The 23,564-nt window shown below is 36.2% G+C and overlaps 1 protein-coding gene across 5 annotated transcripts in view; it reads right to left on the reverse strand.

Moving 5' to 3' along the window:
- Positions 1-23,564, reverse strand: part of ADARB1 (adenosine deaminase RNA specific B1) — a 74,057-nt gene that overhangs the window by 6,299 nt on the left and 44,194 nt on the right. For 3 of the 5 annotated variants that reach the window (XM_026679066.2, XM_087949239.1, XM_087949240.1), the window contains 7 exons: positions 21,818-22,792; positions 16,510-16,624; positions 15,051-15,219; positions 8,905-9,053; positions 7,263-7,431; positions 4,098-4,279; positions 1,321-1,499 (listed from right to left, as the gene is read on the reverse strand). In XM_026679066.2, coding sequence (XP_026534851.1) covers positions 1,321-1,499; positions 4,098-4,279; positions 7,263-7,431; positions 8,905-9,053; positions 15,051-15,219; positions 16,510-16,624; positions 21,818-22,711 — 1,857 coding nt within the window. In that variant the 5' untranslated portion in view covers positions 22,712-22,792. The remainder of the gene's footprint in view (positions 1-1,320; positions 1,500-4,097; positions 4,280-7,262; positions 7,432-8,904; positions 9,054-15,050; positions 15,220-16,509; positions 16,625-21,817; positions 22,793-23,564) is intronic. The other 2 variants (XM_026679063.2, XM_026679064.2) reach the window with 1 other exon arrangement.

A 23,564-nucleotide genomic window follows, 5' to 3' on the forward strand; every position in this document is an offset into this window, starting at 1 on the left:
AATTTTCTCCCAAGATATTTTTATGGATATTTTTAAAATTAGGTTTCTTCGAATAAATACTTAAAGCGCTCATAATATTTTGCAGTAGTCACTTTCTTTGTTTTAAGTAAGTTTTATCTGCTACTTATTCTTGTTTTTTTATTCTTCTCAATTATATAGAATAACAGAAAGAAGTTAGTCAGAGGCTCTGTCCTTTCGTAAGATAACGTTCCAAAGAATGAAAACAGAATTCAGTTTGGGGAAAAAGAAGCTGGCAAGTAAAATCCTGACCTCAAAAGAGGGTTAAATCTGGCCAGGGGGTGTGAAGTAAAACATTCCAGAAAAAAACTATGCCAATTCAACTCTATGGGAGAGGTGGCTGGACAGCAGTTCAAAATGTTACTGAAATGTTCATTCTAAGCTCCCCTCCCTCCTACATGACCCAGAGAGGAGATATACAGCCTGTCCTGTACGTAAACATGAACAGGGGGGGGGGGAAAACAGGGGGGGGCAAGAACAGAAATACCCATATAGACCCAACACACATAGTTTGTTACAAATAGCCACTGCTGATAAAGAGGATGGAAACAATTTTAGAAGCCATGCTCTACATATTTTTCTTTTGTTAGTAATTTTTGTAAATATTATTACATTTTGCTAATGTAAGAAGGAGGAGGAGGAGGAGGGATGGGAGAAGGAGAACACTTTCCATACTTATTAGAAATGAATATGTTAAGATTAGAGTTCCCCGAAGTGGTCAGCATCAACTCCCAAGGATCCACAGGTATAACCAAGGAGTCAATGTTATTAGTAGTAGTATTACTATTAGTATGGGTGTATTATTTGTTAAAGTAGTATTTATGAAATTATTTTCATACAATAAATATTTAGGAGCCGATGAACAAGCTCAAACTTCATAAAGAGTTTGAGGACTTTTGATGTAGACTTTTTTCCTAGATCATTTCATGGCAGCTATAAGCAAAGCTTTTCCTGTCCTATTCTATGAGATAAATAGGAGATAAGAAAATGGATTTACACCATGGATAGGAAAATCGTGGCTCTGCACATGTTATCTACATTTCTTGTAACTGATGAGTGTCGTTGGGGCTTCTGGAAGTTTAGCTCAGCAATATCTGGGGGGAAAAAGTAATTCCCTATCAAAGAAGCCAATGTGTCTCAGTTCTATATCCCAAGTTGTTCTTGGAGCAGCAGCAACAATAAATTAATATTTGATGTTCATCAGAGTTCATACTTTGAAAACATTCATCTCTCAGAGATAAAATCAGATAATAAGTCCAATAGCCGTAAAGTAACATTGGACTGTCTGTTTTGAAAACCTACCTTTGTATAAACACGCATCCAGCGAGTATATAGTGCATGCTTACAAAGACGGGATGCACGACCAAGCTCATCCTTGCCTGTTGTAGCATTAATGACTTCCAGCCCAGCATCCCCAACTGTCCAGTTCACACTGAAATTAGGTGCTTTTCCTGGTTGACGGGCTTCAGCATTGCTAATACCTGAAATAACCAAACAAAAATATCAGTAACTGGTAGAAAAAAATAGGGCAATACAGCAGCGGCGGAAACTGTGGAAGTTACGGAGGCGGCTCCCCCACCCGAGAAGCAGCTGAAACGCTTCCACGGTTCCCACCGCTGCTACCGCTGTTATTGGAGATGGCGCTGGCGAGAAAGGGACAGCTGCAGCTTGGCCTGGGCACTTGGAATGCAGGAACAGGCTGCGCACCAGGACTTTTACAAACTTTCAGAGCCCAAGGCTGGAGCACCAAGGGTAGCAGTAGCAGAGACACTTGCTCGGCTCTTCTCACACCCACCCAGCCGCTTGGGATTAAACCAAAATGCAGCGTGCGGCACTCCCAGGTACCTCAAAATGTTTTATTTTTCCTGTTGTTATGGGGACGGGGCAAAAGCGGGAGAGACTCAGACTCTGTTGTTGGAGACGGCACTGGTGAGAGAGGTGCCAGCACCGGTGGGAAACGTGGAAGCTACGGAGTCCTGAGAAGCGGCTGAAACACTGCCAGACATCCACGCCGATGCCGACCACCTGCTGACGCGGGTAAGGGAGGGGTAAGGGGGCCCTCCGTGCTACACCATGGTGTTAGGAACAGCTGATGGTGAGGCGTAGCTGCCCGCGGGGCACTCCTGATGGCAAGTTCCCCCCCACCTTCCCCCCCAATTTCACATGTTTTAAACTAGGCCTAAAACTGGGGGAGGGGCTTAATTTCATTTTATGCCTAGAAAACATGCTGGGTCTTCCTATTGGGGGGGCGTATTGTTGGAGAAACACGGTAATAATTTGAATTGTATTTATTTGATTCAGTAAGGCTTAATGCTAGAAAAATGGATATAAACCTGCCCCTTCATTCTATTTTATTGGGCGGGGAGGGGGTTTCATATAAATTAAGCACTAGTTTGAAACAGCCAGATAAGCTATCAAGAATGTATAAAGATATTTCAAATGAATGTTGGAAATGCAAATCTAAAGAAGGGACTTTCTATCATTTAGGGTGGACATGTGATAAAGCAAAGAAAATTGGAGTCGGATTCATATTCTGATACAGAATATTCTTAAAGTGAATATAAAGACAAAACTTTTCTTTTGGGTTTAATGGAAAAAGACTTGGAATTTTTTTTGGGAACTTTGATGTAATATATGTTGACGGCAACAAGATTACTTTATGCACAAAAATGGATTGAAATGCTTCAATACCCACAATGGATGAATGATTTAAAAAAACTGATGGAATTACAAGTACTTTTGTTTTGTCTTGGAAACCGCTTCTGGACTTTGTGCTTGAGGTGGGAAAAATGAAATTTTGATTTGGGGTTTTACTGATTAGATACTTTGATTGTTATAGAAATGGCTAGTTTATACTACTTCGTAAAAGTAAAAAGTTGAGATTTGATGTTACTATCTTATTCTACTGTACTAAAGGGAGTCGGAAGTCAGTGCCTTTTCTTTCTTTTTCCCTTCTTTTCTACACTTTTCTCTTCCCTTTTCCCTCCCCTATTTTTCCTATTATTTGCTTTTGTATTTTATATTATCAACTAATAAAAAGGATTAACAAAAAAAGACTTATGGTGGAATTTTTTTTCTAATGTGTAATTTCATGGTTCTTTGGAGAAAGCTTTTTTATATAATACAGCCATTTATACAGTTTGTATAATAGATGACTAGTGTACTTAAATAAGCTTCTTAGGTCTCCTGGTGAACATTCTCCATTAAAGTACTAACATTTTATTTTTCTCCTTTAACAAAAAACAGCCCTTGGCTCTAACAACAGTCTTTTCACTCACTTTGCACTATGTTCTTCAGTTAGCCTAAAACAAACCATGAAATCATTCACAATGTGTGGCTCTGTACTCAGTTACTAAATTAATTAAAACATTCCTTTAATAAGGCATAGATGTTTGCAGTCATGTGCAAAACTAAGAGGAGGCTTCCTTATGCCCATCAATTCTGCCATCTTTATTTCTAGTTTTGTACTAAAAAATTGTCAATAGCAACAGTCTAGTTCAGTGGTGGCTAACCTTTTTGGGCCAAAAACTGTGTGCGTGCTGGCACTCGCGCTCTCGCGTGTCAGCACCCAGAAGGCAATGTGCACACCACCACGTCCCCTGCGCATGCGCACGCAAATCCCCCACGTCCCCCCTGCCCCCTTACCTGCGCTGCTCCTCACAGCTGATTTTTGGCTGGTTTGAGGCTTTTTTCAGCCTCCCAGAGGCTTGAAAAAAGCCTCTGCAGACCGAATAGGCCCATTTCATCACTTCCAGTATTACAGGAAGTGACAAAACTGGCCTATTTTCAAGCCTCTGGGAGGCCGAAAAAGGCCTCAAACCAGCTGAAAAATCAATTGTGAGGCACACGCACGCGCAGTGAGGTAAGTTTGCCTGCGGCTTGCGTGCCGGCACAAATGGCTCTGCATGCCACCTGTGGCCCGCGTGCCATAGGTTTGCCATCATGGATCTAGTTGATCCCAAGCTCTTGGAATAGATTTATCATTTATTAAAGTTTTTGTGTTAGCAGTAGTTGCAATATTTTGAAAAAAAAATGACAGCATTAGAAGAGATTCAGTTTTTCTTTCATTTCATGCTTACCACTGAGTAAAGGTCTGTTAAGTACATAGAGAGATGGCAGATCTTCAATCTCTGCTATCCGCTGGTATGCTGCCCTGGACAAATGGTCTCCATGATACAAACTTCCCAAGATAATGCTTGAGAGGTATATTGGCTCTACAAAGAGACTAAGTAAAGCTCCTTGAATACCAAGTACATTCCACCTAAAGGGAAACAAACAACACCCTCTGCTTTTAGCATGTCAGCACTCAACAATGTTAATGCAGTAGACATGTGAAGCAATTTTTTTGTGTATGATTGCCTCTTGAAACTCACCCTGCCATTTCATTATTTCTTCTAGCTTTCGCTAATTTGTTGCCATTAATGAGTGAAAACATTTGTCTTCATAGCAAAATAGCACTTACACAATAGACTTCCTAGAACTCTACAGAACATAATATGACTGCAAAGAGATCATAAATTCCTTTATTTCCTGACAGTTGCTATCCTTAATTAATTGCATTATCTTGGTCAAAGGAAAAGGGTAATATCTCTAACACCCAGTGTGAGTAATTTTTAAGATTATCAAAAGGTGAAGTCACAACCTGGCTCTGCTGATAGTGCACTTTACACACTGGAGCTGTGCAGGGCACTCAGTGGTCAAACTGTGTTGAATAAGCATTGATTTTTGAGGGCTGCAATTATTAACAAAGTATTCATCATGTTTACTTGGCTGACCATTGCCCTTTCTGGCTTATTAAGTGGGATAATGTGTAACATAACCTGCTGCATCCATGTTATTGTAAATTCCTCCTTTATGGCACCTTTAAAGATGACTTTTTAAAAACCTACTATAAACCTAATATACTGGCTGCTAATATTCCTTTCTGATATCATAGATCAAAATATTTTTCTAGACAGGATATCTGAGTTGGGAGATGAGGAAACTGCAGTATTTGGGTAGATGATTTCAGGAGACTATTACTCTGCTCAGGAAGATTATGCTATGGTGATCCTCAGTGTTCCTTTTACCTCCCATGGTTTTTAGCATTTTTATTGAAAGAAGCTATTAGAGTTATCAAATGTGAATCACTTTGTCATCTTTTCTTTTGGTATAATTAATTTTTAACTAGCATCATAGGCTAATGAATGGCATGAGGCCTATAAACTGGGGTCTTAAGCAGTGGTGGGATTCAAATAATGTAACAACCCGTTCACCCAGGATCATTTTGGCTGTCGTGAGACCAATTTGACCCTGGGAGAACGAGTTGTTAAATTTCCACCCTTTGGCAAAAGGGTGCTTGTCCGAGGGTGCTTGTCTGCACGTTGGCTTTGCGGCTGTTTCAGTCTTCTGGACGCAGCTCCGTTAAGAGGCGATGTTTCTGAGGAACCGGGGGGGGGGGTACCATAGAGACAAGGAGTTGATGCTCCAGAGAGCTTGCGTAGGAGGGTGAAGAATTGGGAGGAAGTGGAGGGAGGGATTCCCCCCTCCCTGTGGAGCAGGGGGTGTTGGTCAGTCTGTGAGCAAAAGTGAGAGGCGTGACGAATTAGTTGGCAGCACGATCAAAGCTGGGCCCAATGCAGGGGAGACTTTGGGGTTAGTTTGGCCAGGCAAATTATTATCCCCCCTCCCATTACAGTGGATCCTGGGCACTGTGCTGCAATGGAAAAATGGGCAATGGAGCAGCCGGCACAAGGGAAGGAGAAGGCTGCTTTCCCTCCTCCTTCCCTCATGCCAGCCGCTCCATTGCCTGTTTCTTCATTGCAGTGCAGCGCCTATCCACTTTGATAGCGGGCATGGATGGGTAATTTAACAACCGGTTCATGTGAACCGGTGAGAACTGGCTCAAACCCACCACTGGTCAAGTCAAGATAAAGATACTGCTTTTAACTGAGTCAGCCATCCAGTTAAATGGTGTTCAACCCAGCAAGCAATTAAATTGGCAAAATGCCGGCATAATAACTGGTCCTTCAGTTCAATGACTGCCAAAAGCTTTTAATCCAAGATAATTATTTTACATATAACATGTGATATAGACTCTCAATATCCACAGATAAATATTTATGATAGCTTAATATGCACTGCAGTAAAACTTGAAAGGACTCCAGATTTAATCATATTAGCTAAATAAAATTAAAAGCAATTGAACTACTCTGAGTAGTATAACCAAGTTGGGAAATGCAGAAGTGATTTTTATACATTTTGAGTAACTTATGCTTTTAACATTTTCTTCCACATGTCTTGTGGGTAGAACTCTGATTGACTTGTTTAAGTTTAAAGTAATTCAAAGGAGTAGGAAGGCGGTAATATTGTGGAACTCATGCTTTGCATGTTAAGTCTCATTTTAGAATTTCCAATTTAATAAGACTGAAGTATAATTAGGTATTTTGTGTTAAAATATACTTCAAATCATTATTTTTAAATCGCATATTGAAAAGTATTGCAGTCATTAAATATTACATTACAAAAATACATGACTGAACACCATATATCAAGTGATTTATAAGGAGTAATATTTGATAAAAGAAATGCATGAGTAAATAAACATTTTTCTTCTGGAAGTAAGTGATATTTCCAATTCAGCAGACAATTTGAGGACCCAAATTGTTGGGGGCAATACACTGACTCTGTAAACCGCTTAGATAGGGCTTTAAAGCACTGTAAAGTGGTATATAAGGCTAAATGTTATTGCTATATGCTATATCTCTTTTTGTCAGTTTTGTCCTATTATTTTTCTCTGAAAATTTAAGATAAGCTATCCCAAACCATCTATGATCTGAGAACCAACAGGATGAATTTGTCAGGGATTGAAAGAGACAGTACAGTGTTAGCTGCCTTAAGCTCTTTTAGATAGACAAGCAAGAGAGGACTCCATCGGTATCTAAAAATGTGAGGTCAAGGGGGCATACCCTGGTTTACCCATTGTTTACCCATGAGCTGCAGAAGGGCTGGTTAAGGCTGCATGCAATTACTGACAACCAACCAAAATCTGTGGGATCAATTTGCTTTTTAAGGAGGAAGCACAGTAACAAATAAAAGTATAATACCGTAGTATTCCTCCAGGAGACTTAACATACCAATGTTACTTTCAAAATTCTCTTAAAATGAAATAGGGTTGAAAACTGATACTGTCCCTTTTATGTCCCTGAGCCATAAAATGCTGTCCACCTCAGTTTGAAATATCTCATTGTAAAAAGAAAGCTTACCTAGCTATCTTATCACTGCAAGACATAGTAAGTAACCTCTCTCCCTGAAGAACTCCATCCCATGTCTGGATCGTAGTTGTAGAACGGACAGGGATTGTTCCTTCTCCAGATTCAATTTTTGTCCGTAGCTGACCTCTTGCTTTCCGGTTTGGGTGTCTATCTCCTTGATCTGAATTATGCAAGCCCCCATAGTTACAAAACAAAGCATACAAGATAAATATTAATTTTAACACAACTATAAAATATATACATATATTATATATATTATTTACTTATTACTTATTATTACTTATTTTATTTATATGGCACCTTTATTATTTTTATAAACAACTAAGGTGGCAAACATACTTGATACTCCTTCCCCCTCCTATTTTTCCCACAACAACCATTCTGTTAGGTTAGTTGGCCTCAGAGAGAGTGACTTGTCCAAGTTCACCCGGTGAGCTTTCATGCCAGAAGGGGACTAGAACTTAAAGTTTCCTGGTTTCTAGCCTGGTACCTTAACCAGGGGTGGGATTCAAATTTTTAACAACCGGTTCTATGGGCATGGCTTAGGTAGTGGGCGTGGCTTGGTGGTCATGTGACTGGGTGGACATGGCTTGGTGGTCATGTTATTGGCTAGGTGTGGCCAACTCAATATCACTCACATCGAGGCACGCATCTCCTCGCTTGGCCTCTCATGACTGTGGGGATGCTGCAACAGTCGTAAGTGTGAAAAATGGTCATAAGTCACTTTTTTCAGTGCCACTGTAACTTTGAATGGTCACTCCACACAAGCAAAGTACCAGCAAAGGAGGGAAAAATAACTCCAGAGAAGTTCCTGAGACAGGAAGTCTAGTCCTGCCAAGAATGTAATAAGGGTTAACAGAGAGGCAGTTTCTGTAAGCAACACCAGAATGTTTCCTTCCTGCCTTCCTTACAGGATTAGGCCAGTAATTTCTTCTAACAACTGGTTCTCCAAACTGCTTAGAATGTTAACAACCGGTTCTAGCGAATAGGTGTGAACTGGTAGAATCCTACCCCTGACCTTAACCACTAAACCAATAATATTAACAATTATTTTTATTTCTTATTTCAGCCAGGAAATTTACAGAACAGAAAAATAACACAAAATATAGTGCAATTAGAAAAGTTATTGTGTGCAATAATAATTTTACCCAGCATTTTATAAACACAAATGTGATAATATTATCTAGTCTTCATTGTTAGCATTTCATGCATTCAAATCAAAGAAACCTTAGGATTTTTTAAACTACCAATAACGTACATATTCCAAAGCAATTTACATACAGAATTAAAGCCACAATAAATAAGCTGCTGCAGGAAGAAATGGATTACACATTATTACTATTCTTTACAATTATTCTATACTGCTATTTACAATAAAATAAATAAAATAAATTCTATACAGAAATAAATTGTGTATTTTGCATGTGTGTTGAATAATTACAATGAATAATTGAATTAATTATAGATTAATTCAGAGTTTTCTTTTTATTTTTTATGAAAGGGCCAAAAGTGGTGTCAGCTTGTTTGTAGTGTTCTGTTTTACATGAAGGAACTTAGTTGATTTTGATTTTAGAAACTAGAACTCCTTTCTTTGGCTTTATCAAAATAATCCCCACCAGAGAACTATTTGTACCTTCCTGGGCAGCTTCATGTGGTGAAAAAATCCGAGCATCACCACAAGGAGAAGTGCTAATATAGAGATGAAACTGCACATTTTCATCCAATTTAAAGCCACCTTGTTCTGACTTGATAAAAATAGATTTTTGCTGGTCTTCCTTATTGCTAAAACAAAGAGAGAAAATATTATTCAGGTTGTGTGGAAGTATATACATCAAACAAAACCTAAAATTTAGCATAATTAGATCAAAGATGTTATGGTACAGTCATATTTATTATAATAAATCAAAGGGACTACTGATAGGATTGTCAATAGAAGTACATTATTCTGCAAATAATTAGGATTTTTTGCTTAAGTAATTTAGCAGCAAACGCTATATTCAGTCATGGATTACATCAAAGGAAATTACAAACAGCTGTTGTTCACTTACAACTTAAGGGAAAAAAATATTTATAAACAAATGGCTGAAATGCAGCCTCCGAAACCAACCAAAGAAAAATCAGAAAGAACATTGACTCATAAAGTTCATGACCAATGTCTATAAATTTCTCTTAACACACCCAATTCAGTACTCACTTCCAATTAGCAAAGTGCAGAAGCACCATCTTATTCACAGCCATTTTCACATTTTTTAGAATATTCATGCCTTGCAATGGACGACACAGAACTCATTATCTTTCTCTTAAAATTATCTTTCTGCACATCTTAAAGTTTCTTGTATTCACCCCTATTAAACATTCTACCACAAAACACACATTCATCTATTTTCTCTATTTTTTCAACATATGTATAATTTCTATTAACTTCATTTTCCACAAGTTGACTCCAATGCTCAGCCATTACATTTTTCAACGTTCTCACAGAATGTATTACTTTATTTTTTTAAAAAAACCTTCCTATTTGCTTTAATTCTTGTCAGGCTCAATCCTAGAGACAACTTTCTAAAGTCCAATCAAGTGCAATACTTTATTTGGACAGAATCTTGCCAAACTAAAGCTATAATTTCTAACCTACTAGATATATCTCGAGAGATTCTAGGGTGTGGTCATCCTGAATCTCTTCCCCATCTGTGGAATCTCTTGGATAGCTCTATGTTGCCAAAACTATTTTGTGAGAAGGAACAAACAATTGAAAGAAATAAAGTTATATGACATTATTTATACAGATTAAATATCAAGATAGCTAAAAATAAAAGGAAGAAACCCAAAGTTGACTTATGTGATGAAGGTTAAAATAGATATATTGCTTATCTCGGGTAACTCCTAATGGACTCTTGTTAACATCCAGTAATCAACTATGGATCTTCTTCTAAAAGGGATGATCCCCTTCCACAGAGCTATTAAATATATACAGCTCCAAGAGTGGAAACATATGTCCAAAATGTCAACTTGCCTAGTTTGGATTTTGTATCCTTAAATCAGGATTGAAATAACCAGGCTTTATAAATTAGTTTATAGATAAGAGGTGGGATATGAGAAAATGATTTTTTGTATTTTAAGAGATGGCGGTAAGTTACTAAAATTGTTTATAGTGTGATGAAGGGGAAAGTCATTTCTTTATATATTTATTTCCTTTTTCTTTATCATATTCTGGATTTTTTTCCTTATTATTTTTATTTCTTTTCTATGCCTTCTATTTTTTCTTTTGATTCTTTTATTTTAGTCTGCATTAGTTTTTAATTGTAGTAATTGTAAGCCTCATTAAATAATTATGAAAATTATGACCATTGTGGTGTAACTGGGATGTAACCCTAACCCTAACCCTTCAAATTTCTAGGTTCTACTATATCACATGACCTAAAATGGAACCTAACATCAAAAATGTCATCAAAAAAGCACAGCAAAGAATGTTCTTTCTGCGCCAACTCAGAAAGCTCAAACTGCCCAAGGAGCTGCTGTTACAGTTCTACAGAGGAATTATTGAGACTATCATCTGCACCTCTATAACTGTCTGGTTGTTCTGCAACCCAACAGGACAAGACACAGACTTCACAGGATAATTAGGACTGCAGAAACAACAATTGCTACCAACCTGCCTTCAATCAAGTCAAAAAGAGGGCTGTGTACTGCACGAGTCAAAAAGAGGGCTGTGAAAATATTTACAGACCCCTCACATCCCAGACATAAACTGTTTCAACTCCTTCCCTTCGAACAACACTATAGAGCACTGCACATCAGAACAACTAGACACAAGAACAGTTTTTTTCCCCAAAAGTCATCACTCTGCTAAACAAATAATTCCCTCAACACTGTTCAACTATTGCAAAGTCTGCACTACTATTACTGTTAATCTTCTCATCACTCCTTATCACTTACCCCCTCCCACTTGTGACTGTATGACTGTAACTTTTTTGCTTGTATACTTACAATTTATATTGACTGTTTCCTAATATGATTGATTGCTTATTGTACCCTATGACTATCATTAAGTGTCATATCTTATGATTCTCGACTCCCGATGAATGTATCTTTTCTTTTATGTATACTACTGAGAGTATTTGCACCAAGACAAATTCCTTGTGTGTCCAACTACACTTGGCCAATAAAGAATTCTATTCTATTCAAACTGAGGTGTAACCATCTTATAACTTCCTACTTTAATGCTTACCAATAACACTTTATACTACACCAATATATCATTTTGATGTACATTTTAGCCTTTTATTCATAATGATATCTACACTACCACTTCCATTAGGAAATTCATCAATTTTACTCCACAAAAATAGATGCTCCTTCATTCAGATCTTTTATTTTCTTCTCCCACAACACAAATAAATTGCCTTTCTTCCATTCACCTCCCAGATGATTTATTTTTCTCTCTTACATTCCAGGTCACAATCTTCCACATGCCTTACTAATCATCAGACAACCACATCATCATTGACTTCTGCATCATCATTGTACATGCACGATAATGTTTTAATTGAAGTGTTTTTAGTAAATTCAGGAAAGAGAACACCAGAGGAACAGCTTTACAGTACTTGTACAAAATGCACCACATGTATCATTTCATATTAATGATAAGGACGTAATCCTTATTGGTCAATTTGGTCCACATGCCTCTGCTGCTTCCATTTCCCCCCCCTTAACATATCTCTCAACAAAACGAAACCTACAACATACATTGTGTTGGCATAGATTGACTCATCATAAGGCATCCAGTGAGCTTCTGTGGCTGACAGTGGACTTGAACCTGGCTCTCCCCAGGGCTAATGCCAATTCTACACTTTAATTATTATGCCACATTAGCTCTGATTCTATAAGGAAGCTTTAAAAGACTTGCAGTTCTTATGCAATAATTTTGATAGGCAATTGAAGTAAATTGGTAAAACTGGTATTAGTTATTTAAGTGACCTATAGATAAATTTGAATATGCTTTATACCAATGAAAGGCCCATTAAATAATGAGAAATTCAGAATATGCTGTTTATAATGTAAATTTCTGTTTATAACAATTTCCCCTCCCTCTCCATTTTTATTATGATTAAGTTTTAAGTATATTTCTTCAATACTGTATATTCATACTTTCCTTTAATTAGTTTAATACAGTAACACTATAAATAAAGAAAATTAAGAACAAATGATCTGCTTTGGTTATTTTACATTCAAGTTGCTTAAAACCTAAGTTTCTGTTTAACCCAATATTAAAAGCTTTCTATAATTGTTTAAGAGAAGATGTTACTTAAGATGTCAGTCTTGCAGCTGTCTCCATGTCCTATTGACTTATTTGTGCTGGAAATGTAAATGAAGACAATCAATAAAAATGTATTTTCTGCGTAGTACACATCCAGGAAGATATTAATTTTATAGTATGCATTACCAATCTTAATTCTCAAAAATTCTTCATCAGGAGTTCTGCAAAATAAATTCAATAAGAAAACAGACAACCTACCATCCTCCAGCAAGCACAAAAGTCTTCCATCTCATAGGTGAAGATCAGGGAAAACTTTAGCATAAATAGCCTTAACCACCTTATGAAAACTGGGACCAAATTAACTTACAATAGATGTAAGTTCAACAATCGAACACTATCTCTGAATCAACTGGTGATATTACAAAACATACATTATTTCCTCTATAACATTGTTTTGTACTGTGTGGTCCTAGCACCTTGGGCGTTATCAAACTCAAAATTATTTAGAATGTAGAAAATTGACTTGGCAGGGACCTTGGAGGTCTTCTAGTCCAAACCTGTAGTCCAAGCAGAGGATTCTATATCATTTCAGACCATTTGTCACATATAGCTATGACAAATGTCAGTCCATGTTGAAGAATAATGTTATATTAAAGCTTCTAGGCTGTTACAGATAGAATTTTTTTTCCCTTTGGGGACTTAAAATGAGAGATATTGATGTTCATATTTCCTCAGAAGACAAGCGATCATACAATTTGCTTCAAAGTATTTCAGAAACTTTCACATATGATTAGAAGAGTTTTAAAATTTATTTTAACATCTCAAGAGGAAACACATGACATCTTGAGACTCCACCCAACATTTACCAGTGGATCCTTGTCAATTTATGACTGCTGGTGTATATTTCAGTTCCTACATATGTTTTCCCTTAAGCCATTCATTCAGTATTGTTCCTTTATATTATGAATCATTTTAAAATAATGGGGTCTACTTTTACATGAGGACTTTTATATTCTCTCTATCTATAGCTATATAGTATATATATATATATATGAATGTGTGTGTGTGTGTGTGTGTGTGTGTGTGTGTATAGAGTGTTATTCTAATACAAATAATACAATAGTTTCCTAGAATGTCCATATAATTATGTATTATGGACAGAAAATCTCTTGAGAAGAGCCTCATGCCATAGTCTGTGCAGAGCATGCATTATTTATTTCATTCAATTGATACATTATTATTTATTTATTGTGTTCTGTCGCGGGAAACAGACCTGACTCGAGACCAGTGTGATTTCAGCTCTTTATTCGCTCTCAGTAACTTCAACAAAACCGGGGCCGCGGCAGCCTCTTTTATAGCAGCTGCTCGCGGCTCGCAGCCAATGACAGCTCCTTAAACTTCCCGCCGTCAGGCGGACCAATTATAAAACAGTATTCAGGATAGACCAATCAATAGGCAGCATTAGCAGACCAATCATAATGCAGTATTACAAGTATGCAAATATATAACATATTGAATCCTATCTTTCAGTTAAATTAGCGCTCAGGGCACCTAACATCAGTGGTGGGATTAAAATTTTTTACCACCGGTTCTGTGGGTGTGGCTTGGTGGGCGCGCTTTGCGCGTGCACAGAGAGTTTGCTATTGACAAATCATGCAATCCTGCACTCTCCCTGTGGCTTCAACAGCTGACACGTGGCAATCTGCTGAGCCATGCAAAGCAGCTGAGCTTCTAAACCAGGAAATAAAGGTCAGAATAGAGCCGGGGCAGGCAGGCGGGCCCAGCAGCTGATTGCTGGAGTGAACCAGTTCACTCACAGATGATCCTCGGAGCTACCGGGCCGAACTGGTAGAATACCACCACTGCCTCACAATAGTTACAACTTAAATATCTTAAACAGAAGTTTACAATTAAACATTTAGGGAAAAGATATTACCTATATGACTCCTAACGTAATGTGCCCTCCTCTTGTCCTTCTTGCTGATATTCATGGCTTTGAAAGTTATACTAAAATTTTAAAATGTGTACAATAAGCAACTGGTAATCGTGTACTGATCATTCAGTAACACATTATATTTGTACCTTTAATTGATTAGCAGCCAAACTGATGCATTTTGCACTGACTGCAATTCCCAGAAATTTTAAAGTGTCTTGCATATATACAGCCAAGTATAAATTAATGCTTAAAGATTGAAATTATTTTATAAATTATTGAAAGACTGAAGACTCCCTCACCTGTCTAACAGCAATCTCCTAAAAATCTACAGAATACTGCTCCATTAAAACTGATAGTAATACAAAATGAATTCCTATCTGCGTTATCTCAGAGATGGAAAGAAGCATTAGTTGAATTGCCATTATCAGAAAGTATCAGATCAAACCATTTTTTCCACAATTAGGTCTTAGCATCTTATGAGGTGTACTATGCCCTCATAGAAATTTATATTATCACAATATTCTGTGATCCTATCCACAGTGTAATTGATCGAACCTCCCTCTGTAGCATAAAAGTGCTTTGAGCTTACCTTAAATGTAGTTCAAGTTGTGTATAAAGAAATTTAAGTAGGCATCTCCTAGCTATAATTTCTGCATGGCAATCATTCAAAGCAAGACCACGGTCACTCATATATTCTCCATTAATACATTTTGTTCCTGTGGAAACACTTATAACCTGAGCGTCTTTCACATCAGTACCTGTAAAATCAATTTCAGGAGAAAAGATTTACAGAAAGTTTTTTTCCCCCTCCAGCCATCTTAAACAGGTAGCCTAATGGACACTATCTAATAAAAATAATTTAATAATTAATTATTTAAATAATTAAGTTAATTTTAAACTCGAAACAATTCTGAACTCATAGATATCACAGATATCTGCAGATGAATGCACAGATATTTCTATATGGATTGCCTTTCCAATTTTGGAATCATATTAAATTGAGCAAATTATTAATTTGCATAGTCTGGATTTTATACATTATATTGTCAAACCATATAGCTATGTGCATTTCTGGGATGGACTGAAAATATCCATACAATTAAGTCATTACTAGACTCAGATTACATGCAACACTGATCAAGCTAATGATTTAAACTATACATAACAGATATAGTGGGGCTAGGTGAAAGTTTGTGCATTTCAGAGAAAAAAATATTTAGCTTCCAAACTCGCAATCTCACTCTTTGTTCCATCTGAGTTCTAACAATTAAACTATGCATTGAATTTTTTATGCAATTCAGGATAGTAGATTTGATTGTCTATGAGCAACAATTTAACTGGGAGTATTTTTATCACCATTTTATTTACATATTTTAATCAATGTTATTAAAAATAAATATATGTGTTCATTATAATTGTTAATTAACTGAAATATATATGGGCAACTTTCCAGGAGTCAGAGAATTTAAGAGCATTACTGATTCCTTTTCTCTGCCTTGTTCAATTTTTTCTCTCTCACAATATATAATTTATTTCACTAGTACTTTTAGTACTGAATATATCATGGATAAAATATGCATGATTATAACATATTAACAAGTGTCAATGATTCATTTAAGCTATACTGTAATGATTTAAATGATTCATTTAAACTGCCAAAGATTCATTTAAGCTATACTGTATATTTAATAGTAATGCTGTTGTTAAATTTTTATTATGTTAAATTTGGGATAATATAATATTTGATTATTATAAATAGCTACTTCATTTATATGATTAAGCAAAAGATAAAAAGGGCTTTAAAAATAAAAATTAAAAGAATGATTTGCATACATATGTACACATGGCCAATAATGGTTAATATTAAAATATAACATTCCAATTAAATATGAATTACTAATTATAATTTTTGGCATGAAGAAATTTCACATTATTAAATATGGGAAAGAAAGGGCAAATATCTATTTACCTTGATCACTTTATTTTGTACACAAACAAGGGGATAAAGTACCCAGTTGTATGGCAGGTTGGTCTTGTTTTGTTTTTACCTGTTGTCATGACAATACCGGCGAGCACTTTTCTACGTGCATGAGGTGATGTAAAGTTATCTGTCAAATCGCTGAATTTCTCTACGACCAAGCGTGCAACAGCATCAGCTAAAACCTGCAAAAATCATATTGGTATGTTGGACAGTTCAGAAATACAAATCTATTTCTTACTTAAAAATGAACATTAAAAACCTGCCCTTACAATGTTACAATCAATTTATCCATTTGCATTGCGTTATCATACTATGTTCTATGGCATCCCTTAGAATGGAACAGATAATCAGAAACTGGAAGGATGACTCAGATATACTGTAAAATTAAAAAGAATTAAAAAAAAGAATGACTACGGATTACATATATATTTGGCTAGAAAATCATAAAAGTATAAAAACTGACTTAGAGGAAAATTCTGCTTCAGTGAGGACAGTCTTATATCATACAATTGAAGTCATTCATTATTATTTTTATCAAAACCACAAAAAGTTTGTAAAGTATTTCAAATATCTTAAGAATAAAAGATTCTGTTACAAGTATCAAATGAAGAGTTTTAAAATTATCACAATAAACTATTGACTGGAGGGGATAACTATGAAATACACATTGAATATAAACAATAAATGCTGAACATGGAAGGAAATAAAATAACATGAAAAATGACAGTTATTTGGTTAGTTACTAGCCAGATCTTTCTGTTGCTGAACAAATCCAGAATTGGCCTGTTCAAACATAACACTATTTAAATAGGAGGTCAAACAATAAGGAAAGAGAGCTTCTAAATTATTTTACCAACTGCTGCCTAATAACTCCCAGAATATAGATAAGAAATATTACAAATTCTCGCTCGGAGGGCGGAGCTGGAGTCGCGACGATATGGCATGCGATCTTGAAGATTCAAGATCGCCGCCGATATCTTTGCTCCTGGACGGTCCAAACGGATCTAAACCGTCCCGAAGAGATGGTGAATGTAAAGAGCGCATCCTGTCAATCCCAGGGATACCACAAAGTCCCTGGTAGATCCAGGAGAAGCTCTTTTTGCCAGCGGCAAAGAGGCAGCCATTAAAGCTGCTGAAGTTGGGACAGCTCTGAAACGGAAGAGAATGGAAAGAGAAAGTGTGCTGGTTTGGTGAGAGTTTTCCTTTATTTTAAGACTTGAAAGAACACCCTAAGGAAAAGAAAGAATTTGTAAAATCTAAGACAAAAGTGATTAAGCGGCGATTTTAAACAGGAAGTCAAAATTAATATTTCTTTTTTTATTGCTGGACTTTTAACGTACGATTTTTTTACTTTGAAACTGGACTGGTTTTCTTTTTTACCTTACTTTTTCTTTTTTGTCTTTTTTCATTTTTTGTCTTTATAATATTTTAGGCTAGAGATTCCCTTTCAGCTTTTTTTTTTTCTTTTAAGTCTTTTCTTCATTTTTAATTAATTTTTTTATTACATTTTGTTTGGAAAAGGAGGGGGAAAGTGAAAGTAGAGGAAAATTTGTAACACTGCCAACTAGAGGCTTAGAAATATTGTTTCCTTTCCTTCGACCAGACAAAGCTGAGAAAGAACTGAGGTTTCTTTTCAAGGACTTTGAGCCTGTTTGATAAGATAGAGGGAAGAGCACAGAGTGTTATTGCAGGTGCTTCTCTGGGTTTCTATCAGTGGCTGGAGTCTGGTGTTGAAACTTATAGAAAGAAGACGATAAGACTCTAGAGAAGAGAGTTATAAAATTGTTTGGAATTTAACAAAAAGCCTTGGATAATTAAATAGGTGCAGTGTGTTCCTTCTCTCTCTCTTTTTTTTTACGTTGGGCTATTCTCTACTTTAACAAACCCCCTCCTTATTAGTCTACTATTTTTGATAGTTATTTGGACCTTTGGCCTTTTGTAATTTATTTTTTTTTTTTGCTTTTGGAGTCTATTTTTTATTTTTGCATCTTATTTTAAAGGGAAAACCTTAGTATTAATTTTTTATTTTTATTTTTAAGGGAGTAATCTTTTTTCCCTTTTTTTCTCTCCCTTCCCATCTCTTTATTCACCTCCTATATTGGTATTTTTTGTGGCTCTTTTTTTTTTTCCTTTTTATACTCGAGACTTTTTAATTGGATTAAGGTGTTGAAGAACCTGAAGAACTTTATTTCTTTTTTTTTTTTTTTTTTGCCACCCACAATACTTAACAATTTTTCCTTTTTCTGTTTATGGGTTTTTCTTCTTTTTTTGGGGGGGGGTGTTCCTGCTATTTAACCAATTGATTGGATTAAGGTGTACAAGAACCTGAAAAAACTTTTCTTTTATTCTGCTTTCTTTTTACTTCACTATTTTTACTTTTATTACAACTGGTCATTACATGAGCGGATTAAGGTCTAGAAGAACCTGAAGATTTTGAATTGTTTGAAATGAGTAGGAAACTAACAGCAGCTGGTTCTTCAATTCCTATTTCTTCCTCTTCACCATCTGGAGGAAAATGCTCAATACAGACGATGTTACAACAAGAAAAAGAACAGGAAAAGGTGACGCTGCAGAAGATAATGCAAGGAATTCAGAACATACAAACAAGAACAGAGAATATTGAAAAGAGAACAGAGAAAACTGATGAAAAGGTGCAGAATATTCAACAAATGATGATGAAGTATGATGAGAGATTGCAAAAAATTGAAGAAGATAAACAAAGAGATAAGAAGATTGGAGATATTGATGGCAGATTAACTGTGGTTGAACAAGATAAAAGTGGGATGCTGGGATGGGAGATGGACAGATCAGAATTTTATCTTAGATTCCAAAACATAGAGGAAGAAAAGGGACAAAACTTGGCAGAGATAATGATAGAAATCTTGGCTGAAGCTCTGGAAATAACTAAAGAGAAGATGATGGATGGAATAGATGAGGTTTTTCGAGATTTCACAAGGTATGCAATGAGAAATAGTTTACCAAGAGAAGTTCAACATTAGATTTACAAAGAAAGCTATTAAAACGCAAATATTGCAGGTGGCAAGAGAGAAAACATTGAAATATAAAATAAGGAGATTGTGGTTCTGAAACAAGTACCCAGAAGAGCGAGAGAGATGAGAAGAGAGTATCGATTCTTGACTAAAATACTGCTCAAAAAAGATAGTTGATACCAGAAGGTTTAATGTCTACATGGCAGGAACAGAGACACAGAATTGACTCAATTGAGAAAGCAGAATTATTTTATACAGAATACTTTGGAGGGAAAGAGGAGGAGACAGAAAAAGAAATGTCATTAATTGAATTCCAAGAGGACTGTCAAGCAGCGATTGAAAAAGAAGAAGGTGCAGTAGGCAGAAAGGTGGAAGCTAGAGAACAACGAGAACCAAGATCAACTAGAGATGCAAAACCTACTTATAAAGTATAATCATGGAAAAGAAAAAAATGATTACAATTAATATAAATGGACTTAATTCAGCTGTTAAAAGAAGGAAAACTTTCCATAAATTAAAGAAATTAAAATTTGATATAATCTGCCTACAAGAAGTACATATTAAAAAGCAATATGAACAACTGTTGATACAGCCAAAGCTAGGGAAAATATTTACTTCTTTGACACAATGCAAGAAAAGAGAAGTGGTCTTATACATCAAAGATACTATTCCAGCAAAATTGATCCATACGGATGATGATGGAACACTCTTAATGGTGGAAATAATGGACAACAATATGAAAACACTCCTGATAGCAATCTATGCGCCAAATGAAAATCAAGAAGAAATTTATGGAAAATTACACATGAAAATAATTGAACTGGACTATGTTAATATGTGTATGACTTCAATGGAATAGTAGACAATAAATTGGACTATACAACACAGAAAACAACAAAGCAAAGCAGAAAGACTCTCCCTAGATCCTTTTTTTAAAATGATAGATGAAATAAATTTAAAAGATGCATTTATTTCTTTAGGCCCCATAATATTTGAAGGAGCACTTCCTGTATATACATACTTCCCCATTGGTGACTCTACTCAATGTGTCTTTACATAGATAGGAACTTGGGAGCAACTTTCTGATATATACCTTTTCCACCTCAACCTTTACAGTGTGTCTCCCAAAGGCGTGCTGTCTACCACACTCTTATTATTTTTTTCTATCAGTTAGAAAATTCTTTCAGAACTTTGGTTTTCCTTTGCCATTATGCTTAAGGTTTTACATATTTCTGATATTTTATTTTTATTATTTTTAATTCTAATGCTTTAATATCACTGTTTATACTTTATTTATTTAGGCTAAATTGTATCTCATTCTTAGACATTCAATAAACAAGTAACACATTTTACAAACAAATTAAATTAAATCTATGAGCAAAAATCTATGAGGAAAACTGCACTGAAGTAGAATATAGACATTTGTTCCCTGCCTCAAAAGTCTCATGAAGGTTTAGCAAAACAAAAAGACAGTGGTGATATCTCCAATGGTTCAGAAAGCGCTTGGTTCAGCATTCCAGGATTGTTGGCCTTACCTCTACAATCAGCGGTGGCCATGTAGTACTAAGCTCAGAGTTATTACAGAAACAATGAGAACAACTATTGTTTGTAAAATTATACAGAGGACTGCCATTTATAGCAATATTGGACTATAACACCCAAGGGATTCGAATGTCCCAAAAATCTAATATGTCTAGGAACAGAGACAGGGCAGTTTTACCTCCTAAATAGACAATGAACATTTGACCTGGTGATAGTACAAGCAGTGTCCTTCATTATTACCATGTGCAGTCAGGGAAACAATTGTTTGAGAGCTATTCTTTATTTATAGAAATAGCAGACATTCACATCTATGAGGAAAAAAGATGCAGTAGGTGACTGAATACCAGTATTGGTAGCAGCATACAAAGTGAAATGCTTTTAAGGAAGCAACTACTACCACTTAGATGAGTCATCTCCAGTCTTGCCTATCCACAAGCAGTTACATGCTTTACCAATTGATTTTGGCAAGGCATTATTAGGTTATACAAATTACCATGGCTTTCTGGCAAACAACATTGGTATGATGTTTGCTCGTAATGACAAAACAGTGTTATAATAGCAGTCTCACCCTATCTTAAACATGTTTCACTTTACACAAAAATAGAATTGATCAAATCATACCTAAGGCTCAGGATTACTATGCCTATTTTCTTAGCAATATAAAATATTCTCAGGAATAAAAAAATATAACTTTTCCTCAGCAATAAACACAATATATAATTAAGAGACCTGGAAGAAATATATTAGTAGTATACAGGAATGTTATGGCTTTCTGGATATGTTTAATTGGAATTATAATAAAAGCAATCCTAGGACTGTAAACATTTGTATCTTTCTTCTCACCTGTGGCAAGTGTAACTGGAGGCCCTCGCTAGGAATAGGTTGGTGAGATGGTGTTTGGTCCAGCTGCAAATTAAACAAAGATGCGAGAGCTGACTGAGCTGCCCGAGCCTTTGCCAGTTTTTTGTTCCGTCCAGATCCTTCAAACGTTTGGCCATCCACTGACACAGCCATTACAAAATTCTTGGCGTGACTCTCTCCACTTTCTGAAATAAATTCATACTTTAACCCTGGTCGAAGTTCATTTAGTATCATCACTGGATTCTTCCCACTGGTTGATGCGTATGGTGATGGGGTAGGGAGAGATGACTGGATAAAACTACTGGTCACAACGGATGAGAGGCTGAAATCTGCACTAGAGGTAAAGGAACCATCTCCATTGGATTCCAAGTAAAAGGAATGGTCAGACTGAACTGGATTTTCAAACCCATTGAAGAGGGTGTCTGAGAAATCGGCCTGGTCAGAAGTAAAGTCTGTGTTTATTGAAAGAGTTCTACCCATTGCTAGATGAGCTTCTGAGGCGTTAGGAAATTGAACAAAGGACCTCAGAGCTTTCTCAGCTGCATGGAGTTTCGCTTTCTTTTTGGTGGGGCCAGACCCTTCAAAGAGCTGCCCATTAACTTCTACCGCCATCACAAAAATTGGAGCATGAACTGGTCCGGTTTGGGAGATGAGCTTGTACTGTAAGCCAGGCTTGATTTCATTCAGCTGCATCAGGGCATTCTTGGGCAGCACTGGACCTGGAGTTTTCTTTTTCTTCTTTGGGCGGAACTTGGAATGGCCATTACTTCCCTCGTCCAACAGCCGCTTCCTGCTGCTAGTGCCTCCACCATTAGGGAGCTGATTCCCCTCCCCAGCACCTTGCAGAGTCCCATCTTTAGGTGGAATGTTGTCCATGTTGCGGTTCTCTTTAATATCAGTGCTGCCTGAACCTGTGGTGCCCAGAAAGAGTAACTTACAATGCCTTCGTTGCAGGACCTTGTAAATGTAAAATTTAGAGATTCCTTTATCTACCTTTGCAACTGGTTAAGTGATGTGTGCTCAAATATTATTATTATTATTCATACACAAATTATTTAAACATTTTTGTGCTGACAAATAATTTTCATTCTACAAGCAGAGAAGCTATTAAAATATCAACAATCAAGATGAATATATTACCCAGAATTTTATATTTGTTTCAGACAATTCCAATTAGGCTTGGAAAAGATTACTTTGAAGATTTAAATAAAATTGTGTTGAAATATATATGGCAGGGTAAGAAAGCGAGAATAAAACTAAACTCTTGCAAGAAGCTAGAATAAGAGGAGGATTTGGTTTGCCTAATTGGGAGTTGTACTACCAATCTACAAATCTGACGTGGGTTAAGGAATGGATAACACTAAGAAATACTAGATTGTTGACATTAGAAGGACATGATCTGTTGTTGTGGTGGCATGCCTTCCTATGGTACAAAGGAACTAAAACACAGGGGTACTTTAGAAGACATTATTTACGGGAGGCTCTGTGGTTAAATTGGGAGAAGACTAAAAGGCAATGTTATTTGAAAATTCCAGACTGGCTATCGACTATTGAAGCATTTTCTTATCCTATAATATATAAAAAGGAACAAACAGTTAGATATAGCGAAATATTGAATGAGAAGGGTGAACTTAAATCTACGGAAAAACTAGAGCAACAAGGTATAAACAGAAATTGGTTTTCATATGCGCAAATACATTCTAGATATGATAAAGATTTTAAAACAGAA

The sequence above is a fragment of the Notechis scutatus genome, chromosome 1, assembly GCF_049901735.1.
Source record: "Notechis scutatus isolate UNSWTSFEM ecotype Mainland chromosome 1, rNotScu1.2, whole genome shotgun sequence".
NCBI lineage: Eukaryota > Metazoa > Chordata > Lepidosauria > Squamata > Elapidae > Notechis > Notechis scutatus.